This window comes from Saccostrea echinata, unplaced genomic scaffold (assembly GCF_033153115.1).
Source record: "Saccostrea echinata isolate AGI-Se365-2 ecotype Australia unplaced genomic scaffold, CSIRO_AGI_Sech_v1 ptg000028l, whole genome shotgun sequence".
Classification (NCBI taxonomy): domain Eukaryota; kingdom Metazoa; phylum Mollusca; class Bivalvia; order Ostreida; family Ostreidae; genus Saccostrea; species Saccostrea echinata.
In genome coordinates, this window is record NW_026889777.1 from 17389329 (window position 1) to 17408319 (window position 18991).

At 34.1% G+C, this 18991-nt stretch overlaps 1 protein-coding gene across 1 annotated transcript in view; it reads left to right on the top strand.

The window, feature by feature from the left end:
* LOC133193586 (polycystin-1-like protein 1) overlaps positions 1 to 18991 on the top strand; it is a 149948-nt gene that overhangs the window by 4068 nt on the left and 126889 nt on the right. Inside the window, exons 4-6 of the mRNA XM_061329547.1 lie at positions 3675 to 3887; positions 8381 to 8688; positions 18150 to 18236. Of these exons, the coding sequence (XP_061185531.1) occupies positions 3675 to 3887; positions 8381 to 8688; positions 18150 to 18236 (608 nt within the window). The remainder of the gene's footprint in view (positions 1 to 3674; positions 3888 to 8380; positions 8689 to 18149; positions 18237 to 18991) is intronic.

The following is an 18991-nucleotide window of genomic DNA, read 5'->3' on the forward strand; positions in this document are numbered from 1 at the left end:
TATGATCATTCAGCATCATATGTAGAGCACATGGCATGTTTTCATTCACAAATAACAACAGTACTTTTTGGTTTCTTGGGCTCATTGACCCCTCGATGCCACATTGTGCCCGACACAATCACTTAGACGCTTTATGTGTAAGTACTTCTTACGGGTAATTATAAAGCACTTTACTGATTACAAAATTTTTCAAGAGAAAAATACAAAACATTCGGACAAAATTGAAAAACAAATATTTATTATCGTAAATTTTCTAATCGCCATGTGAGCAACTTGAACGTAATTTTAAGTCGCCCACATGGAATATTAGTCGCAAATTGCGAGTGGGCGACTGTTAATTTCAAACCCTGATACTAGTGAAGGACCAATGAAATCTCTACTTACTAATGAAGGACCAATGAAATTTCTACATATTAGTGAAGGACCAATGAAATCTCTACATATTAGTGAAGGACCAATGAAATCTCTACATACAAGTGAAGGACCAGTGAAATCTCTACATACTAGTGAAGGACCAATGAAATCTCTACATACAAGTGAAGGACCAATGAAATCTCTAAATTTTAGTGTGAGACCTGAGTTGAATCCATATTTAACAATGGAGGAATAGGCAGATGAAAATTTTGTAATTTTAATCTTTTCTTTCCTGAAAAGCTTGTTTCAAGAATGGGAGTTAGTCTGAAATGGATTGTTGAGATTTTTTTGTTTTGGAGGATGCAGTATAATATGTATAATCTGTAAGTTTGTGAGACATATTTTCCATAAATAGGTACTAAGTAGAATTCCTCGAAAGAAAATGATTTTATCTTTATCACATATGTCTTGTGAATTGAAGAAAGAGGGATTGAGGAGATTTATTTTTCACACATAAAAGCCAAAAAATACATAATTGCATAATTTAACACAAAAATGATTGATAAAAAATAATGATCTCCATATATATAGTTTTCATTCATGGAAATTAAGTGTGAGGTAGGGTGATTTTTGTGTATTTAATTCACTGTAACATGTAGTTAAATTACTTGTAAGACAAGATTCTGATTTGGCTGAGGGGCTGGATAATTAGTGATGTATGAAAACAAGGCAGTCTGTTTGTGGCCAGGAATTAATGGTTTATCACTCTCCCAAGGGAGATAACTTGATGTGTATGTTGTACAACCCTTGCCTCTGGAAACAGAGCCCTTAAGTTTCCATATAAAGGTTGATAATGAGTATTTGGTGTTTTACTGAAAAGGCTAAATTCATAAAATTAACTAATTTAAAATGTAAAAATTGAGCAAATAAAGAACAAAGAAAATATTTTTTTCTAGAATGTGAAATAATTTTAAAAAGATTCACAATTTTTTCATGTAAAACAAAGATACTGGTGCACAAAATATCCATATCATGTTGATTTTCTTTGGAAACGTGTGTAATGTTGACCATGATCACCATAAAGACTTCCTGTATAATGCAGTGTGTATATGAATTTTTGGCATCTTGAGTATTAGGACACTCCAGGTAAATAACATCTGGTACTAAGAAGACCACTCCCTTCTCAGGTAACCATATGGTAAAAAAATTGGGTACTGTAATGCACAGTGAAATACTGACCTGTGATGTGATGTCAAGTTGTCATCATGTCAAATGGTCTGGTTTTATACAACACTATTCTCAATTAACTCAAGTGGTTTACCAATAGTTGGTATAGTCTTGTCTTCCAGATGAGGTCTAATGTTTCAGCAAACAATTTGAAGATAAAAAAACTCCAAGAGTCATTTAACAATGGGTCGAGTCATAGTATAGTTTTATAGTGTTACCCCTTTTGGCTTGCATGAATAATTTAAAACCACGTATCAGCAATTAAGCGGTGACCAAGTGTGGAAAATACAGTCCCACATGCAGATTAATGAAGCTTTCAAATTACTGATTCAGAAACATATTTCTTACAATTGGTAACCATGTAACTATATATTTTGCTTAGCATCTTGGAAAAGATAATTAGTATAAAAAGATTGCAAAATTAAGGGAGAAAAAATAGAAATAGGGATAAAAATTGAAGTTATTAATAAGTTTTTAAAAAAAAAAAATTTCAATGAAATATATAGTCACTGAGAAAAAAAAAAAATGATTCCTCACTTATGGCCATATACTGTACAGTGTACAGTACCATGTTAAAATACATGGTTACTGTCTTGAAATATAAGCGATATTTGGGCGAGGGTAAGAAAACTTGATAGAGGGCGAGGCTTGCCGAGCCCTCTATCACGTTTTCGACCTGAGCCCAAATATCGCTTCTATTTCAAGACAGTTACCATGTATTTTGTTTATCCTGCAACATATTTTTACGTGACCTCCAAAACGAGCTATTTTCAATCGATGTAGGTACATCTCCTCTGCAGTTGAAACTACGCCATGGCGTAAACATTGCAATATTCATGACGTCACAATGCTTTTAGAACGTCGGAATACATCCACGAGGCTTTAGTAGGGCATTGACTGAATAAAGCTTTGGTTTATTAGGTTACCTTTATTTGGTCAATGCAAGGGGTAGTTACAGGATAAAACTATATATTCTGTTCCAATATATTCTGTTCAAATATATTCTGTTCCTGACCAATATATTTCATCTGGGATTTGAATCATCTGGATTACCGAGGCTCTACTATATATATATTTTTTGACAAAAATTTTCAGCATCAAATGTGTAGCTATTGAGGGTGACATTTTTGATCGAATGCTTTACACATGGCTATACAGTTCCATAGTCTCTGAGGAATAATTGTCTCCTTTGAGATGTATAACTAAAAAATTACAAAATCACAACATTTCTTTCCAAATATTTTCATCTTCATCAGTGATTTATCTCAATCTTAGCTTATATTGTGGATTAAATTTGTTTAATGTTTTTTCATATGTTGCATCATTATCTGCCAAAAAATTGACAGAATTGCAGAAAAAATTCAAATTTGAGGAAATACAGAGTGTCATTATGCCATAACTGGGTCTGTTGTACTATTGATTGCTATAGGTAAAGATTTCTGTACATAAAGCTCAGATTAATATTATCCCGTTCTCCTCTAGCTTATGACTTTGTACTCGTGAAGGTCAAGTTAGAAGTTATGAATTTAAGACATTTAGATTTTAAGGACTCTAGTGTCAAGCAGTGTACTCGTGTGTCCTTGAAAAAGTAAGAGTGATACTTCTGAAAGGATATCATTGCAGCACTTATAGAAATGATAACATGAAATAGGGTGAAGTATATCAGGGATTTGTAAGGATATTATATAACTGTTTGCCTGCAGAGGATTATAGGAAAAAATCTGCAGTTTTAGCATTTTTTGGAGAGATTTTTACCATTGAACATCAGTGCTTAGGTTTAATATGAAGGATTCTAGTTTATAAAGGTATGGATTATTAGCTCACCTGAATCACTGACCTACTGCTAACTGTGCATTGTTGTGCATTTTGCAACATCTGCCATGTCTGCCATGTGTCTGATGTTAACTTTTGAATATTTTTACTTTCTCCTCTGGAATGAGTGAACCAATTTTGGTAAATAACATATTTGATAATGGGGAACAAAAATAGTAAATTTCATGGTCTCTGCCTCCATGGGGCAGAAGGTAAACTGTTGGCATCAATTATAATGACAATATAATGACAATGATATAGTATTCTTGTTTTCTTTGTAGGCTTGGAGAATCAGACACAGTTCTCAGAGTTGAACATTGAGTGGAGTTTTTCTGACTCTGGTGAAAGTATCTCAACCATATCTCACAGTCACAATGAAAGTATCTCAACCATATCTCGCAGTCACAATGAAAGTATCTCTACTGAAGCCCAGAGTCCTGTGACTTATCAAAGAGTACAACACACCTTCAGGAACTCTGGACCTCAAGTTGTTGGTAAGTTAAGGCCTCACAGAACACAACTCAGAATAAACAAGTTGGACCTCATTTTATAGGTATGTCAAGGCCTAAAGACACCTCACAATATTCAACTCATGATTACCAAGTGTTGGGCTCTTGTTATAGTTAAGTCAAGGCCTCAATACACCTCACATCTTAAAACTTATAATTACCAAGTGTGGACATTGTTTTAATGGTAGGTCAAGTAAAAATTTAGATCTTCAAGACACCTCAAAGTAAACAACTCATGATTACCAGGTGTGGAGCTCTTGTTATAGGTAAATCTAGGCTTCGTGTTGTGTAGATTCATGTATGATCCAATCATGGCTACAAAGGGTAGGGTGTGGGGCCAATGTTCTGAAGAGCAGGAGAGCCAAGGTGACTCAGGTGAGTGTTGTGACCCGTGGGCCTCTTGTTTAAGCTTGTAAGGGATATTTTACCGAGTTTGGGGTGTACCTTAGACTCCGTGTAATATCTTTGAAATATTCATGAAGAAATCCAGATTTAATTTGTAAATTGATCCAGAAATAAAACAGAGCCATGCTTGTCTGAGCGACTGAGTGGAGCTTTAATCAGTCCGAGAACTCTTTCTGCCTGATTTAAGAAGCAGAGCACTAGTCTTCAGGTTACATTTGATTTAATACTCATTAATATGCAGTCATAGCTTTTGATGATAACACAGCCATTGTTACATGGCAGACAGGGTGTAACTTTTTGTGTCTAATCTAAAGGTCCATTTTGTTAAAACTGCATCTCATTCTTTGATGACATTATAACTTTTTAAATTTTACTTTTATATTACCGGTATTGTTGGCTCATATCAACAAAAGAAATTGAATTCTAGTGAATTTAATTTATAATATCCCCCACTCTTGTTTTTGTTTGCACATTTGTTCCCAGCTTTTGAAATTACAATCTTGGCAGGTTTTAAACAGAATCTTGTTAACTCTGACATTTACATGAAGTGTTGATCAGCTGAACAATATCATCAATTTAATCTTAAGACATTCCAGCAGGGAGGGACATTGTTTTTTGACATTTAAATCGAAAGGTGATTGGAAATATTCTGTACCAAAGACAGGTGACATATGGCCTGGTGATGCATAATTTTCTCCAGTTTCAACAGAGAATATTTCATTTAACCGTAGTCTGGTTTTTCTTTCACACAGCATGCTCATCTGTGCTAGCATTTCACACCAATTTACAAAGATAGGCCAATAAAACTGCATGCAGAATATCAAATCTTGAACATTTTTCTTACAAATATAAAGACATAAAAAGCAAATTTCCATCTTGTCCTTGCAGGAGTTATTGTTCTTTGCTGAGGGCTGTTTTTAGCTCACCTCGACGAAGTCGAGATGAGCTTATGCTATACCCCCGGCGTCGGCGTCGGCGTCGGTGTCGGCGTCGGCGTTAGCGTCGGCGTCCCAGGTTAAAGTTTTAGGAGCAAGTCCCATTCCCAAGTAGCTATAAGCCCTACCTGGACCAAACTTGCATGGATGATGCATCTAGGGATGGACACTACCACACTTGCTTCGGATGCTGGATCTGACCTAGATTTTCCAGATGAGTGACCAGGTTAAAGTTTTAGGAGCAGGTCCATTCCCAAGTAACTATAAGCCCTACCTGGATCAAACTTGCATGGATGATGCATCTAGGGATGGAAACTACCACACTTGCTTCGGATGCTGGATCTGACCTAGATTTTCCAGATGAGTGACCAGGTTAAAGTTTTAGGAGCAGGTCCATTCCCAAGTAACTATAAGCCCTACCTGGACCAAACTAGCATGGATGATGCATCTAGGGATGGGCACTACCACACTTGCTTCGGATGCTGGATCTGACCTAGATTTTCAGGTGAGTGACCAGTTTAAAGTTTTAGGAGCAGGTCCCATTCCCAAGTAACTATAAGCCCTACCTTGACCAAACTTGCATGGATGATGCATCTAGGGATGGACACTACCACACTTGCTTCAGATGCTGGATCTGATCTAGATTTTCTGGATGAGTGACCAGGTTAAAGTTTTAGGAGCAGGTCCATTCCCAAGTAACTATAAGCCCTACCTGGACCAAACTTGCATGGATGATGCATCTAGGGATGGACATGGCCACACTTACTTCGGATGCTGGATCTGACCTAGATTTTCTGGATGAGTGACCAGGTTAAAATTTAGGAGCAGGTCCATTCCCAAGTAACTATAAGCCCTACCTGGACCAAACTTGCATGGATGATGCATCTAGGGATAGACACTACCACACTTGCTTCGGATGCTGGATCTGACCTAGATTTTCCAGATGAGTGACCAGGTTAAAGTTTTAGGAGCAGGTCCATTCCCAAGTAACTATAAGCCCTACCTTGACCAAACTTGCATGGATGATGCATCCAGGGATGGACACTACCACACTTGCTTCGGATGCTGGATCTGACCTAGATTTTCCACATGTGAGACCAGGTTTAGATTTAGGAGTAGTCTCGTTCCCAAGTAACTATAAGCCCTACCTGGACCAAACTTTCATGGATGATGCATCTAGGGATGTACACTAACCAACCTGCTTCGAATGCTGGATCTGACCTAGATTTTCCAGAATTTTAGCCATATTTTAACCAAATTAGCATGGATGATGTATCTAGGGATGGACACTTCCAGACTTGCCTTGGATTCTGAATCTGACGTACATTTTCCAGATGAGTGACCAGGGTAATTTTTTTGGAGTAGCTTTATAATATTATGGCCTGTTATGATTAGACTTGCATAGATGGTGCATCTAAGGATGAAAACTTCCAGACTTGCTTTGGATGTTGGAACTGACCAAAATTTTCTTGATTACTAAACAGGTCAAAAGTTTTTTGAGCAGGTCTATAATTAAATCAAACTTGCATGGATATTGATCTTGGGATGTACCCTAACTAGAAAAAAAATATGATGTGAAATTTGTCTTAAATGTAGATAACATTCGTCGAGGTGAGCTTCGTAATCTTTGATTACCTATGTTTAAGATTTAGTGAGATTTTGTCACAGGGACTTGCTCCCAGAGTGTAATATATATATATATATATATATATATATATATATATATATATATATATATATATATATATATATATTATTTTATATTGTTTTGAATCGTAGAACGTCTGAAGAAGTAATGAAAGCGCTTACGTTTTACTAACATTGTTGCCTTAATATTTTTTATTTTCATATATATATATATATATATATATATATATATATATATATATATATATATATATATATATATATATATATATATATATATATATATATTTAAAAAAAAACATGAAACAACACAAGGGAGGATGGCATCTTGGACCCCTCCCTCACTTAAAACTTTGTTTCCACTTTATTTCCTTGTATTCTACTGCCTCCCCGCCTCAGATCTTTCAAGTAATTTATTCTCCTGAAACATGATATTTGAATTATCCCATTGGAGCCTTTACATTATATTTCAGGAATAATAATTCAAATGTACTCTTTAGGACATTTGTTGATGAAGAAAGTGAAAATGCATTGGGAAACCTCAGAATTTTATATACGGAACTAATAAAAGTAACCACTAATTATAAATTTGGAAAAAAAATGTGTTCTTATTCCGTATTGGTTTGTAAAACTCTGAGATTACTTACACTTTCTGTCCTTGGGAAATGTCCCTAAGAGATGGTGGAATTTAGTGAGATTTTGTGGTTTATAAATTTTCTCAGAGTTTTGGTATTGTATGTAATACTGCAGAAAAATTGTATAATATGGGATTTTTAAAAAAAAAGTTTTTGCAGATTTTAATTTTGTACTCTTTTCCATAAAAATTCAATAATTATAAATGCAGAATAAAAGCTAAAATTTCTTTAAAGTATTAAACACATCATAAATAAAGAAAAGATAGGCATCTTTGTCTCTAGCTGGAACAAAATAAAATTTAAGTCATCTATGGAAGTAACTCCCGCAAGATTCATTCAGATCAGAAGGCTATATATATATCTTGCTGCCCACTGAGAAGGGAATGGGGCCTTGATCTTCATATGAGTGGCGACATGTTAAGTCAAAGGTGCTGGCTTTGGTGTAATTACAGTAAACTACATATGTTCACAAAGCTCTGCATGTCTGTGATAAATTGAGCAAAATAACAGACTTTATTCATCCATGATTTCAAAAAGATAAAACTTTAAAAAAAAACCTTAGAGGGATAAACAGAGCACATTCCTCACAAGGTAACACACATGATAAAAGATGACCTTTCTATCCTCAGAGATTCCCGCTGGCTTTTGTAGAAATGTTATTTATCAAACACATTGTTAATGTCAAGACTAATCTGTACACATGATAAAGGCTTATTCTGTATTTTGTCAAAAAAATCAAATTGTGAGAAACAATGGAAGCAAGAGAAAAAGCATTGAGGTTTATTTTATGCTTAATTCTGGTGAATTGGAAATTAAATCTACATGATAGAAAAAGGCAACTTGTTTTTATTTACAGATGTCTATGTCAGCAACAGACTATCTGAACTTTCTGCCACCTTGTCCATCAATGTCCTTGAACCTTCACCTCATGACCTCGAGATCGTGAACTTTGTTGACCTTTCTGATCAGCCTTCCTGTACACCGGAGGGGTATGATGTCCCAGTGGAGGCTCAGTTCTTCTCCGTGTTTCGGGGAGCTAATTTCTCATTAGAGGTGTCCGTTTCTGTGGGGGAGGATGTGACCTTCTTCTTTGAGGAGACGAAGCTCGGGATTAAGAAGGTCAAACCAGCGGATTCTTGCAGCAATGGCTGTTCATTAAAACAGGTATCTGTGCTAGCCTCAGAAGAGTTTTTCTTAAATACAAGTATGCTTATTGCTGGTAAGTTTTTTGAGTACTAACCATTATGTAGTCATGAAAGCTATGTTTTTGAACACTTAACAAGGAACTTAATGAGAGAAGAAACAGAGGGTTCCTGACAGGCAGTTTTTATTAGAATTTCTGAGTCACTCAGGAGAAGTTTTCCTGTCCATTGTTTGGTGTTGACAGTTCTTGACCACTGTGTCTAGGGTCCAGACTTGCCAGGGTGGGGAGTGCTTAATATAGAAAATGCTTAACATGGAGTGAAAAATCTTCTTTTACCATGGACATCTAATAGGCAAACTGTTCTCATGATTTTGTGGCAGTCAGACGGGTTCGATCGCCAGAGGCCAGATAGCTCAATTGGTAGAGCACCTGACTGGAGATTCAAGGGGCCCGGGTTCGAATCATGGTCTGGTCCGTTGCATCTTTCTCCTCTCCCATTACAATTTAATGAACAATGCTCAAGTGACCATCAAAGGCCCATGAAGCCAAAATTAAAAAAAAAAGTTTGTCCTTTTCTGACCCAGGCTTTTAACAATGGGTAGGTAGGTAGGAAAAATATTTTACTTTTTCATCCTAAAATTCAGAAACATCTTCATTCAAAATACATGTATTATCAATTTATTCTCACTGAATTTGCTAAAGCAATCATAATCACAAAGCAGTATGTATAACTGTCAAATTTCCTCTTGACTGCCATATATATTTCCCATTAAGATGCCAAGCACTGTACCAAGTTCTCTTTGAGTTTGTTAAATCTCAATCAATCAATAGTTTATGTCTCAGGAAGAACAGTAATTCAAAGGGTCTGAATGTCCTCAGGCAATTTTTTCAACAAAAATTGTAAACCAATGAATATGCATAAAATGATTCAAAAAAGTAATAAAAATTGTAAATGAAAGAAGGAATGAAATATTTAGAGTAGGACTAAGTTTTGTGGGTCATTTGACTAAGGGCAAGCTAACATGTACTGCAGTAAAAGTCAGCTATAGCGAAGTCCTGGGGACCTGTGATTTACATCATAGTTGGCTATATCTGTTAAATTTTCACAAGGAATTGTAAAGAAATTTGTTGGGGACCCCTAAACTTCACTATATATGTAAATTCTGTTTATCTGTGTTCATACTACACAAGTTTTGCTGCATTTTAATTTAGGCCTTGGCTAATTGTTTCAGACTTAAATTCCTGATAATTCTGCCTTAACAGCTGAATTCAATTAAATGACACTGTTTCATTCCTGATTATTTATCTGAGTAAAGGTGAAAATTTTTTGTGATGTAATAATCATTATTATTATATGATTGAATAAATGGCAGCTCATAAGGTGTTGAGATACGACATTCTAGAAATCATGCTGTTAGTTATGTTCACCTAAATGTGACTCTCCAGGTAAACATAAGTATTTATTGTTTCTACATTAGTCTAAAAATAGATCAAGAACTTCCAGATTGAAACAATATTAATTAGGTATGAAAAATTATTTCACCTGCACTTGATCTTCCAGGAGAACATAACATTTATTTTTTTTTTCTACATTGGACCAAAAATAGATTGAGAACTTCTAAATTGATACAATTTGTTATGAAAACTTATTTCATCTGCATAGACTTTCTGAACATACCATTTTTTTTTTACATCACATCAAAAATAGGTGAAGAAATTTCAAATTAATACAACTGGATAATTATGTATATTCTATCTTGCATCTGTCACTGCATTGGGCTAGGACTTCAACAAATGTTGAAATGCTTTACTGAATTTTTTTTTTCTTCAATTTATTGCTTTAGGAGTAACCTTATAAACTTTGAATTAATATTCAGTTCTGAATTGACAGAGAGAGAGAATGAGGGATGGAGGAGAGAGAGAGAGAGAGAGAGAGAGAAAAGACAGAGGAGTGAGAGAGAGAGAATTTCTGTCCTACAGTTCAGTCTGTTTGATGTGATTTAGTCATTGTCTGGATTTTGTCATGCTACATTTCCAGTCTGGGAGGATAATTGGCCTGTTATTCTCTCTCTGTCATTTTCTAACAGATTAATCATGCCAGGGTTAGCTGTTTGGAATGATTGCCACTCTAAATGGAACCAAAGTAATGGATAAAGGTCAGGGGTCAGTCTCAAAAATCAGATTCACTCTGAAAAGATCAGGGCATGATGGATATAATGTGAAAGTGGTTTGCTGGTGTCTGTCTGTGTATCTGTTTGTGAGTAGGGGTGCTAATTGCTGGTGTCTAAGGAAACCCTACTGTGCAAACCAAAACTAAATAAAAAAAAAAACTAAATACTTTATTACATTTTCAACAGTGAAATACTGTAATTTATTTATTGAAGTCACAGTGTGAAAGGATATTAAAATCATATTCTGGCAAAACTCTCGATTTTCCTTCCTAAAGAATATTGTAAAAAAGATACTCCTAGCTGGCCTAGCTGTTTCTCCAAATATGTTGTTGAAATCCATGTTTGCAATACATTCAATCTCAAATTGCTAAGCTATGACGTCTCAACCGCTCAATTATGACTTCACAGGCTATGACAATGTGTTATGAAAAGACAGAGGCAAAGGGAAAATCAAAGAAAATGTAATAAATAGAAAATTCAATGTTTTCTTGTTGGATATGGAATTTTTTCATTCATGAGACAGGATTTTTTTTATATTTTTCACTGGTGCTTCGCACTCGTAAAAATTATAAAAAAAAAATCCTGATTCCCACTTGTGAAATAAATTCCATATCCAACTACAAAAAATTGAATAAAACAAAAACATTGTGAAATAAAAAAAACAAAACTAAATGAAATACTTAATTATAAAATAAAAAAACAAAATTACAACTTAAAAGAAACGAAATCACAAAATAAAAAACAAAAAAATGTAATAAAATACGGAATTTAAAAGTGTGTGGTAGGGAACCGATGAGTCAATCCATATAGTGCATGTGTTATGAAGGATTTATAGACTTACTTTTGTGTTTCAACATTAATTCAAACATAGGAATATATAGGAAAATCATTTAAAAAGTTTATTCTCAAGAACAGCAATTTTAACTTGGAACAAATTAATTGGATGTAAATTACAATCCAATCCTTTAAAGTCCTAGGTACATTTATATCGTAAGTAAAGGGGGAAAATGAGTAACCAGCAACCGGCCCATGGGAATACCATTAGTGTGAGATGATTAATCAGTCTAGAGTGTGTGAGTGATAGAACTAATCATAGTGTGGAGAGAAGTGAAGGGGTCATATAAGGAGACCCCCTTTCTGCATTGATTTTATAATAAGTTTATGATGAAATGTCTGATACATGAATTAGTTTCAATTCTAACACTCCCAATGGCGATTGTCAATTTTATGCCTATTTGTGAAATACTTTTCTTGGAATTGATTAGATAAAGGCTAGGAGATTTAGATTTTATTCTTGAAAGCATCTGTGTTATGATTATGTCTTGGCAAAGGGTGAATTTTACTGTGAGCTACCTAAACTATGTACAAATATTCATGTTTTTCCTTATAAAAGATATATTAAAAAATATTAAATGTATACATATCATACAAAAAGAAAGGAAAACCTGGAATCTGTCATTCAAATCATGTGAATGAAAGTAACAATATAGTCTACCATGGATGTGGTAGAGTAAATTACTTCAAATTACTTCATATACCAAATTCAGATGACAAATGAAAAAAACAAAAAAAGCCCAACTCCATCTGAAATCTTAAGCAACAATGACATTGCTGAAAGAGATGTCTGGAGCATACTTATGTCTCCCATCAGATTATAGCTGACAGCCTAAGTCAAAATGTTTTGGATTGTCTGCACTTTTTCAAATCCTTAATGAGAGCTCATAAATTTTATTGGTTTGGGATCTGTATATTCTTTATATAGAGACCCAATTATATATGACCTTTGCACTTTTTACAGACTCCCTAGGAGGGCTGATTTTTAGGGGTCCCTAGACTTTATTTTGACTCCCCAATTAAAGCTGATAGAGGGACTCTCCCCCTGTCTATGTAATTGATTAGTTTGGTTATTCTATGAACATGCAGTGATGTATTATTTTCTCCTCCAACAGACAGTGATGATAGAAATAAAATTGGCTAGATTTTGTGTCTGACCAGATCAAAGACAAGCTCTGTCCAAGCTCCCAGAATATTGCATCACTTTAAGATCTATTGAGAATTAAGAGAGTTCATGTAGAAGAAAGTGAAATTGGAACTGTCTGTGCTGGTGTTTTTTTTTAGGGAGATACTTTTGCTTTCAGTGCAGGTCAATAATGATTAAGCCATTGCACAATTAAAACCCAGTAACATCATACATCTAATAAGCTGAATGTCACCTTCATTGGAGAAGATGAAGACTCTGGCATTATTTGGTAATAAAATATTCATTAGCGTTATCATGTGGGGCTGTTATCTGTGGTTACAGATATGGTTTACACAGAGAATGGTGAGATATTAGATTATAATTCACTCTAAGTTCCCTGGAATCATGCTGTATGCCTGTGTTTTAATCTAGCCAATCAAGTGAAGGCATTTTCCGGTGCAGGTCTTCGACTTCATTGTTCCAGTAATGAGTGTATACACTGAAACACTTGTTTCTATAATCCACTTCCTTAATCAGGTGAATTTGAAGGAAAGATTACTTCCTGGAATTGTGTGAGAGAATTGGAACCCTTTCGTAGGTGAGGAGGATTCTTATAATATACTGTATGTTCTAATTTTCTTTTTAGTTATATTAATTTGTTAGGGTTAAGGTTATGCTTGTAGGGTCACTCTGATACATTAAAACTTTCTTTTTTAGTTATATATTCATCATTTGTTAGGGAAAATTGGTTGATTAATTAAAAAGCTCATATGTTTGCTTTGCATTTTTTTTAATTGAGCACTAAATTGCAGTTTCAATGGTAATATGTGTACTTTTGCAGTTTAATGTATAGTTATAAGAAAAGTTGAATACAGTTTTCTAATAATATATAAATACTGCATGTAGTTGAGAGTAACATTGAAAATTTCACCCCAAGAAAACCTTTGTCCAGGCACAGTCAAGCTTGGTTAAAATGGTTTTCGAGGGGTGAAAATTTTCAATGTTTATCTCAACTACATCCAGTATTTATTATATTATACTGAATGTTTTATACGAATAAAGGTGAAACGCACACAAGCATAGAATCTGCACTGTCGATATGTTTTTTTGGAATATCACTCGTTAAGTAATGTTGACTTTTGCTAATTTAAAAGTTGTATTGTGCTGGAGGGTGTGGTTTCATCATTCAGAGGGTAACGGTGTTTTTTAACAAATGTTTCTCAATGAATCAAATTCAATTACTTTACATGAAACTATAATATTTTTAAATACCTGTAGTTGAAAATTTCTTTTTGATACATAAATAAGACTTTAATCAGTTAATTTAAAGAAGTAAAATATAGCTTTTAATTTGACACCAAAAAAGTATGAAAATTGAACTTGAAACATCGATCCTTATGAGAAGAATTTTACTTAATGGCGCATTATCAGTTAGAAGCAGTAAGCAAATGACCTTGACCAAAAATCAAGGTCAAATAAAAGAATGAAGCAGGTGGAAATTCATGTTTTCATATCAAACTAGTATCAAAGTCATACAAATCGATAAGTCATATTTCATTAAAACAAAAAAGGATAAGTATTTAGATGAGAAAACAGATGAATAATAAATTGTGTATATAAGAGGAAAAACACCTTATGTGTATAACCTGTATACAAATGTGTTATTAATTACGAGAGATAGAAAGACTTAAACTCTGACAAGACTCTGTGTTATGTAATAAATTATAAGTTATTAGATTCTCTTTTATCCATTATTTACTTAATGATTGCAAAATACAAACCAGAAGAATTCAGAGAGGAAAGGCTTGTGTAAGGGAAACCACATGTTGTATTTTGAAATGAAATGCAGGCTTTATAAGTTCAGTGAGCGGTCGGTGGTGTTTCATCTCTATAGCCTTGATGTCAATTATTTTTGTTCTATGGTTGCAGTAATTTTGGTTTTGGCGTATTGTTGTTATATAATGATTGATACAGGAGATAAAATATCACGGATGTAGATGTAAAAATAGTTCTATATATAGCTTTATTTATTAAAAACCAAATTAAAGATATTAAAAAAAAATCACACACACACACAAACAAAAATACATATAAATATTTACTAGAAATCCTCTGGTTTTAATCTTAAAAGCCCCCCCCCCCCAACACACACACAAAAACAACACTAAACCCAGCAGGGTCATCAATAACAGGTTGATCAGTTATTACTAAACCTAGGATGTGGTAAAGCAACATGTTTAATATGAGAGGAGAAAATATGGAGATCAGTACAGGATAAAAAATTCAATACAGAGTGTTGTTTCTGAGTAAATTTATGGTGCCTTGTATCCCCTATACTTTATCTTGACTTGATGAAGAATTAAATCCAGGATGAAGAACCCTATTAATTAGCAGGGCTGAAAATGTTAGATGGTAATATGTGTGACCTTTGACCTCGGAGAAACCTGGAGGAAGGAATAATTTGATCTCTTGACCCAAAAAGGTCAGGGGTCACAAAGCAGTAAAGCCTGAGGGGGTCAGGATGACAAAATGCGCTGACTTGAGGCATGCAGACATAAAAATCCTGCTGCCTTTTAAAGTTTTTCCTCAGTCAACAGTGTTTAGTTCAGATTAGCAGGTGCTTGTAAATTCCTCTTTGTTGTTTGGTGTTTTTCTCATCAGTTTCTGTCGGTTTTTAACCAGGTAAGACAGGCTGTTCTTGTTTTTATAACTTATGCTGATGTTTAATGTTTAAAACAGTACAACCACTTAGCAAAGTATGATTAATTTCCAAGAAAAGATATTTTGTTTAATGTTGAGAGTATTTAAAATGTAAAATTTTGGAAAAAAATTGTATGAAAATTAGGTTCATACAATTAGTATCTATTTTGAATAAATCATCAGAATTGATAACATTGATAAAATTCAGTCCTCTGAAGTACATGTATCGGTCTTAATCAAAGCTTTGATAATAAGTTTCTATAAATTACAGGGTTTGCATTAATAACTTCAAAATTTCAACAAAATTACAACATATATAAACTGTTAAATTTCCAAACCTACACAATCATTGAGTGTAAGGTACCTTCAGTCAATGGCTGGATCCACTGATATCTGCTCATAGCTTGTAGATATAGAATATGCATTAACTAAACTTGGTATAGAGTGGACTATTCATTTGGAGTGCACCTTAAAGTCAAGAAGGTCAAACAGCTGCTTCTGTAGAAACCTGTTTTAGAAATTAAAAAATCTGGAATCTGTGGATAGGAATTTTTTTTGACTTAATTCTGATTTTCCAATGTATATTCAATGAATAAACAAATTTTAAAAAGGGGGGGGGGGGGTTAATAAAGATTTTGTTGAAGAAGAAGTTTTGCTAGAATTATTGCGGAAAGTTAATTTAGTTGATTATAGGGTCTCAGTATCAGTTCTGTGGGTTAAATGAGCATGACTATCTCTCAACTGAGTTGCTGGGTTTCATTAATCGTGAATTATGGCAGTGAAGGTGATTTGATTAACAGGGCACTATAACAAGCTCTGTGATTGGATGGTAATTAAATTTTTGACAGTTAATGGAAGGCGACAGGTTGTTACAGATGTGAGAGGTTAGATCAGGCAGAGTTAGGGAGATTAAAAGTCTAGGGGGGATTCACTTGTTCCTGGTAAAGGAAAATTGTCAATAAAATGATAACATTCTGTGTGAAAAAGAGCTCTATTTATAGTACTGTGATCTTCAAGTTAATGCCTCGGTTAATGCGTTCTGCTTCTTATTCCCCAGGATCAAGTCAAAAGCTGTAGTTAATGTATTCCTATAGGTAAGATCCTTGGGTAATGCCCCCACGCTCCTTGTATACCTCAGAGGTTTTTATTATGAAGCACCAAGTCAAAAAATCTATTAAAACACGCTTGTAATGAACTGCCAGGGACAGACAATTTTGCTTCATTATAAGAGTAATTCTTTATATCCATTAAATTTAAAATATACTTTAAAAGTCACCAGGAATGAAAATCACATCGCTGTAAGCATTAGTTCATTATAAGCCTATTTGCAATAAGCGTGTTTTACTGTATATACTTTAAGTAAGAGTCTACAATAATGACTCTACACTCCTACATACATCAGAGGTTACCCGGCCTAACTCAATGTGAACTTCTAGCATGCTGGAGTTATAGGTAGTTATAGGTGCTGTGTGTCTCCAAGTAACTGAAATCAAATGAAAGAAAATACTACTCAGAAAATGAAGTGGGACCTTGTGGAGTTATTGTACTTAGGCGGCTCATGATGATATTTTCATTGTGGAAGTTTTATATATGTCTATACAGTAGAGGTCTGATATGTACATGATGTACAGTGGAAATTGGGTATGTGGAACTAAGATCTCACCTGTTAATCACAGCAAAGTTAAATTTCATTTTGTCTTTTACAACTTTACAGTTAAACCCTGATATATCAGATACAGGTCACCATTTATAACTGTATAGTTGAACCCTGATTATAATTTACAAATGTACAGCTAAACCCAGATATGCAGAACATAGGTCACATTTTATGACTGTTTTAACCCTAGTATGTTGGCCACAGATAGCTTGTTTATAACTATCGATGAAATAGTGATGTATTGAACACTGATGTTGAATGAGCGTTTGGTTTAAGAGAAAAATAAACTCCTTTCTATTTTCGTTATGGATCTAATTGATATTGGGAAGTGATGTAAGATGAGGAATGCCATTGATTGATGATGGAGCTGTAGAGTTGCTCCTTTTTTTGGCTGTCTGTATACACTAGCGGCTTAACTTTCCTTCAGTTCTTAATTTATGTTCCACTGTAGAATAGCTGAGTGTTTATACAAGTGACAATTTGTATACACTAAGGATTTAGGGATGAGTCTTTTTGTTCTGAATTTGATCAATTAATTTATACATTAGACGACTTTCAAGTCAGAGGCAGACATGAAACAATTAGAACATCATTTAGTTTAAGAAAAAATTGCATACCATTCTACTCTCTCTTTATATCTGGGAGAAACCAGGGACCCGTATTACAAAAGAACTTACAACTAAGACCAAAAACTTCAGCTGATTGTAAAATTTTGCAAAATTAATGATTCTGTTTCAAATTACTAGCATAAACTTATCTTATTAAATTCTTTTTGGAAAGATTAAAACCATTTTTCAAACTAGAGTAAAATGGAAAGTCATAAGCAGAATTAAATTTTGGTCTTAGTCGTAAGTTCTTTTGCAAAAACAGTCCCCAGTAGTCTGGAGTCAAAAGCCCTGATAATGAAAGTCACCCCAAAAAATCTGGGAAAAAGTGACAATCACTATGCATGCAATTAAAGGTTTATGAAATAATTCTGTTGTTTTTTTTCAGTGGTTTGTCGTCCAGTCTTTAGGAGTACATCAGTTATGGGTCACTGCGCAGAATCACTTTGGCAAACAGACCAAGTCCATTTATGTGGTAAGAATGGGATGATGCATACTAGCTTTGCTTCAGATAAGTTGTTTATTTTCATATATGAAATAATATATATATATATTTGTTATATATACATATACGAGGGTTGTCCGTTAAGTTTGTGGACAAGCTAAAATATAAATAAAAGTTGTGTTATAGATATTTATTATTAGCATATTTGTAATACTATACTATGTGTGAATTATAAAATGTAAAATTTTATTCAAATTTAAATGTGTAATTACAATTATGACTTCATTATTATATATGGGATATTGACCCGCAGCCAGCAAAGTTTTAATTAAAAAGTTATTTATCACTTTTTACATTTGTATTTTGTAAAATTCTACGAAAATTTGGATGACTTTCGATTATGACATTGAAAAATGTTTTAGCATCAAACCTGCAAAATTTTAATGTTCAAAATTTCGAAATGGCAGAGAAATCGAGGTTAGAATCTATCAAGACAGGATTGTCATTGTTCGTAAAAAGAAATGTTTTCAGAAAAGGTGGAGCAGATAGCAGTGATAAAATTTTGTGTATAGACATCGTAAAAACACCAACAGAGACCCATAAATTCCTTAAACAGGTGGGAAGACATAGTAAAGTAAGCCGATCTTTAGTGTTTATGTGGCACAGAAGATTTTCGGACGGAAGGGACAGTTTACAGGATGACTTGCGTGAAGGAAGACCATCTTTCCAAGATTGCAGTGCTGTAAAAAATGACTCTCGTGACGTGATTGACAGTGATGGGCGAC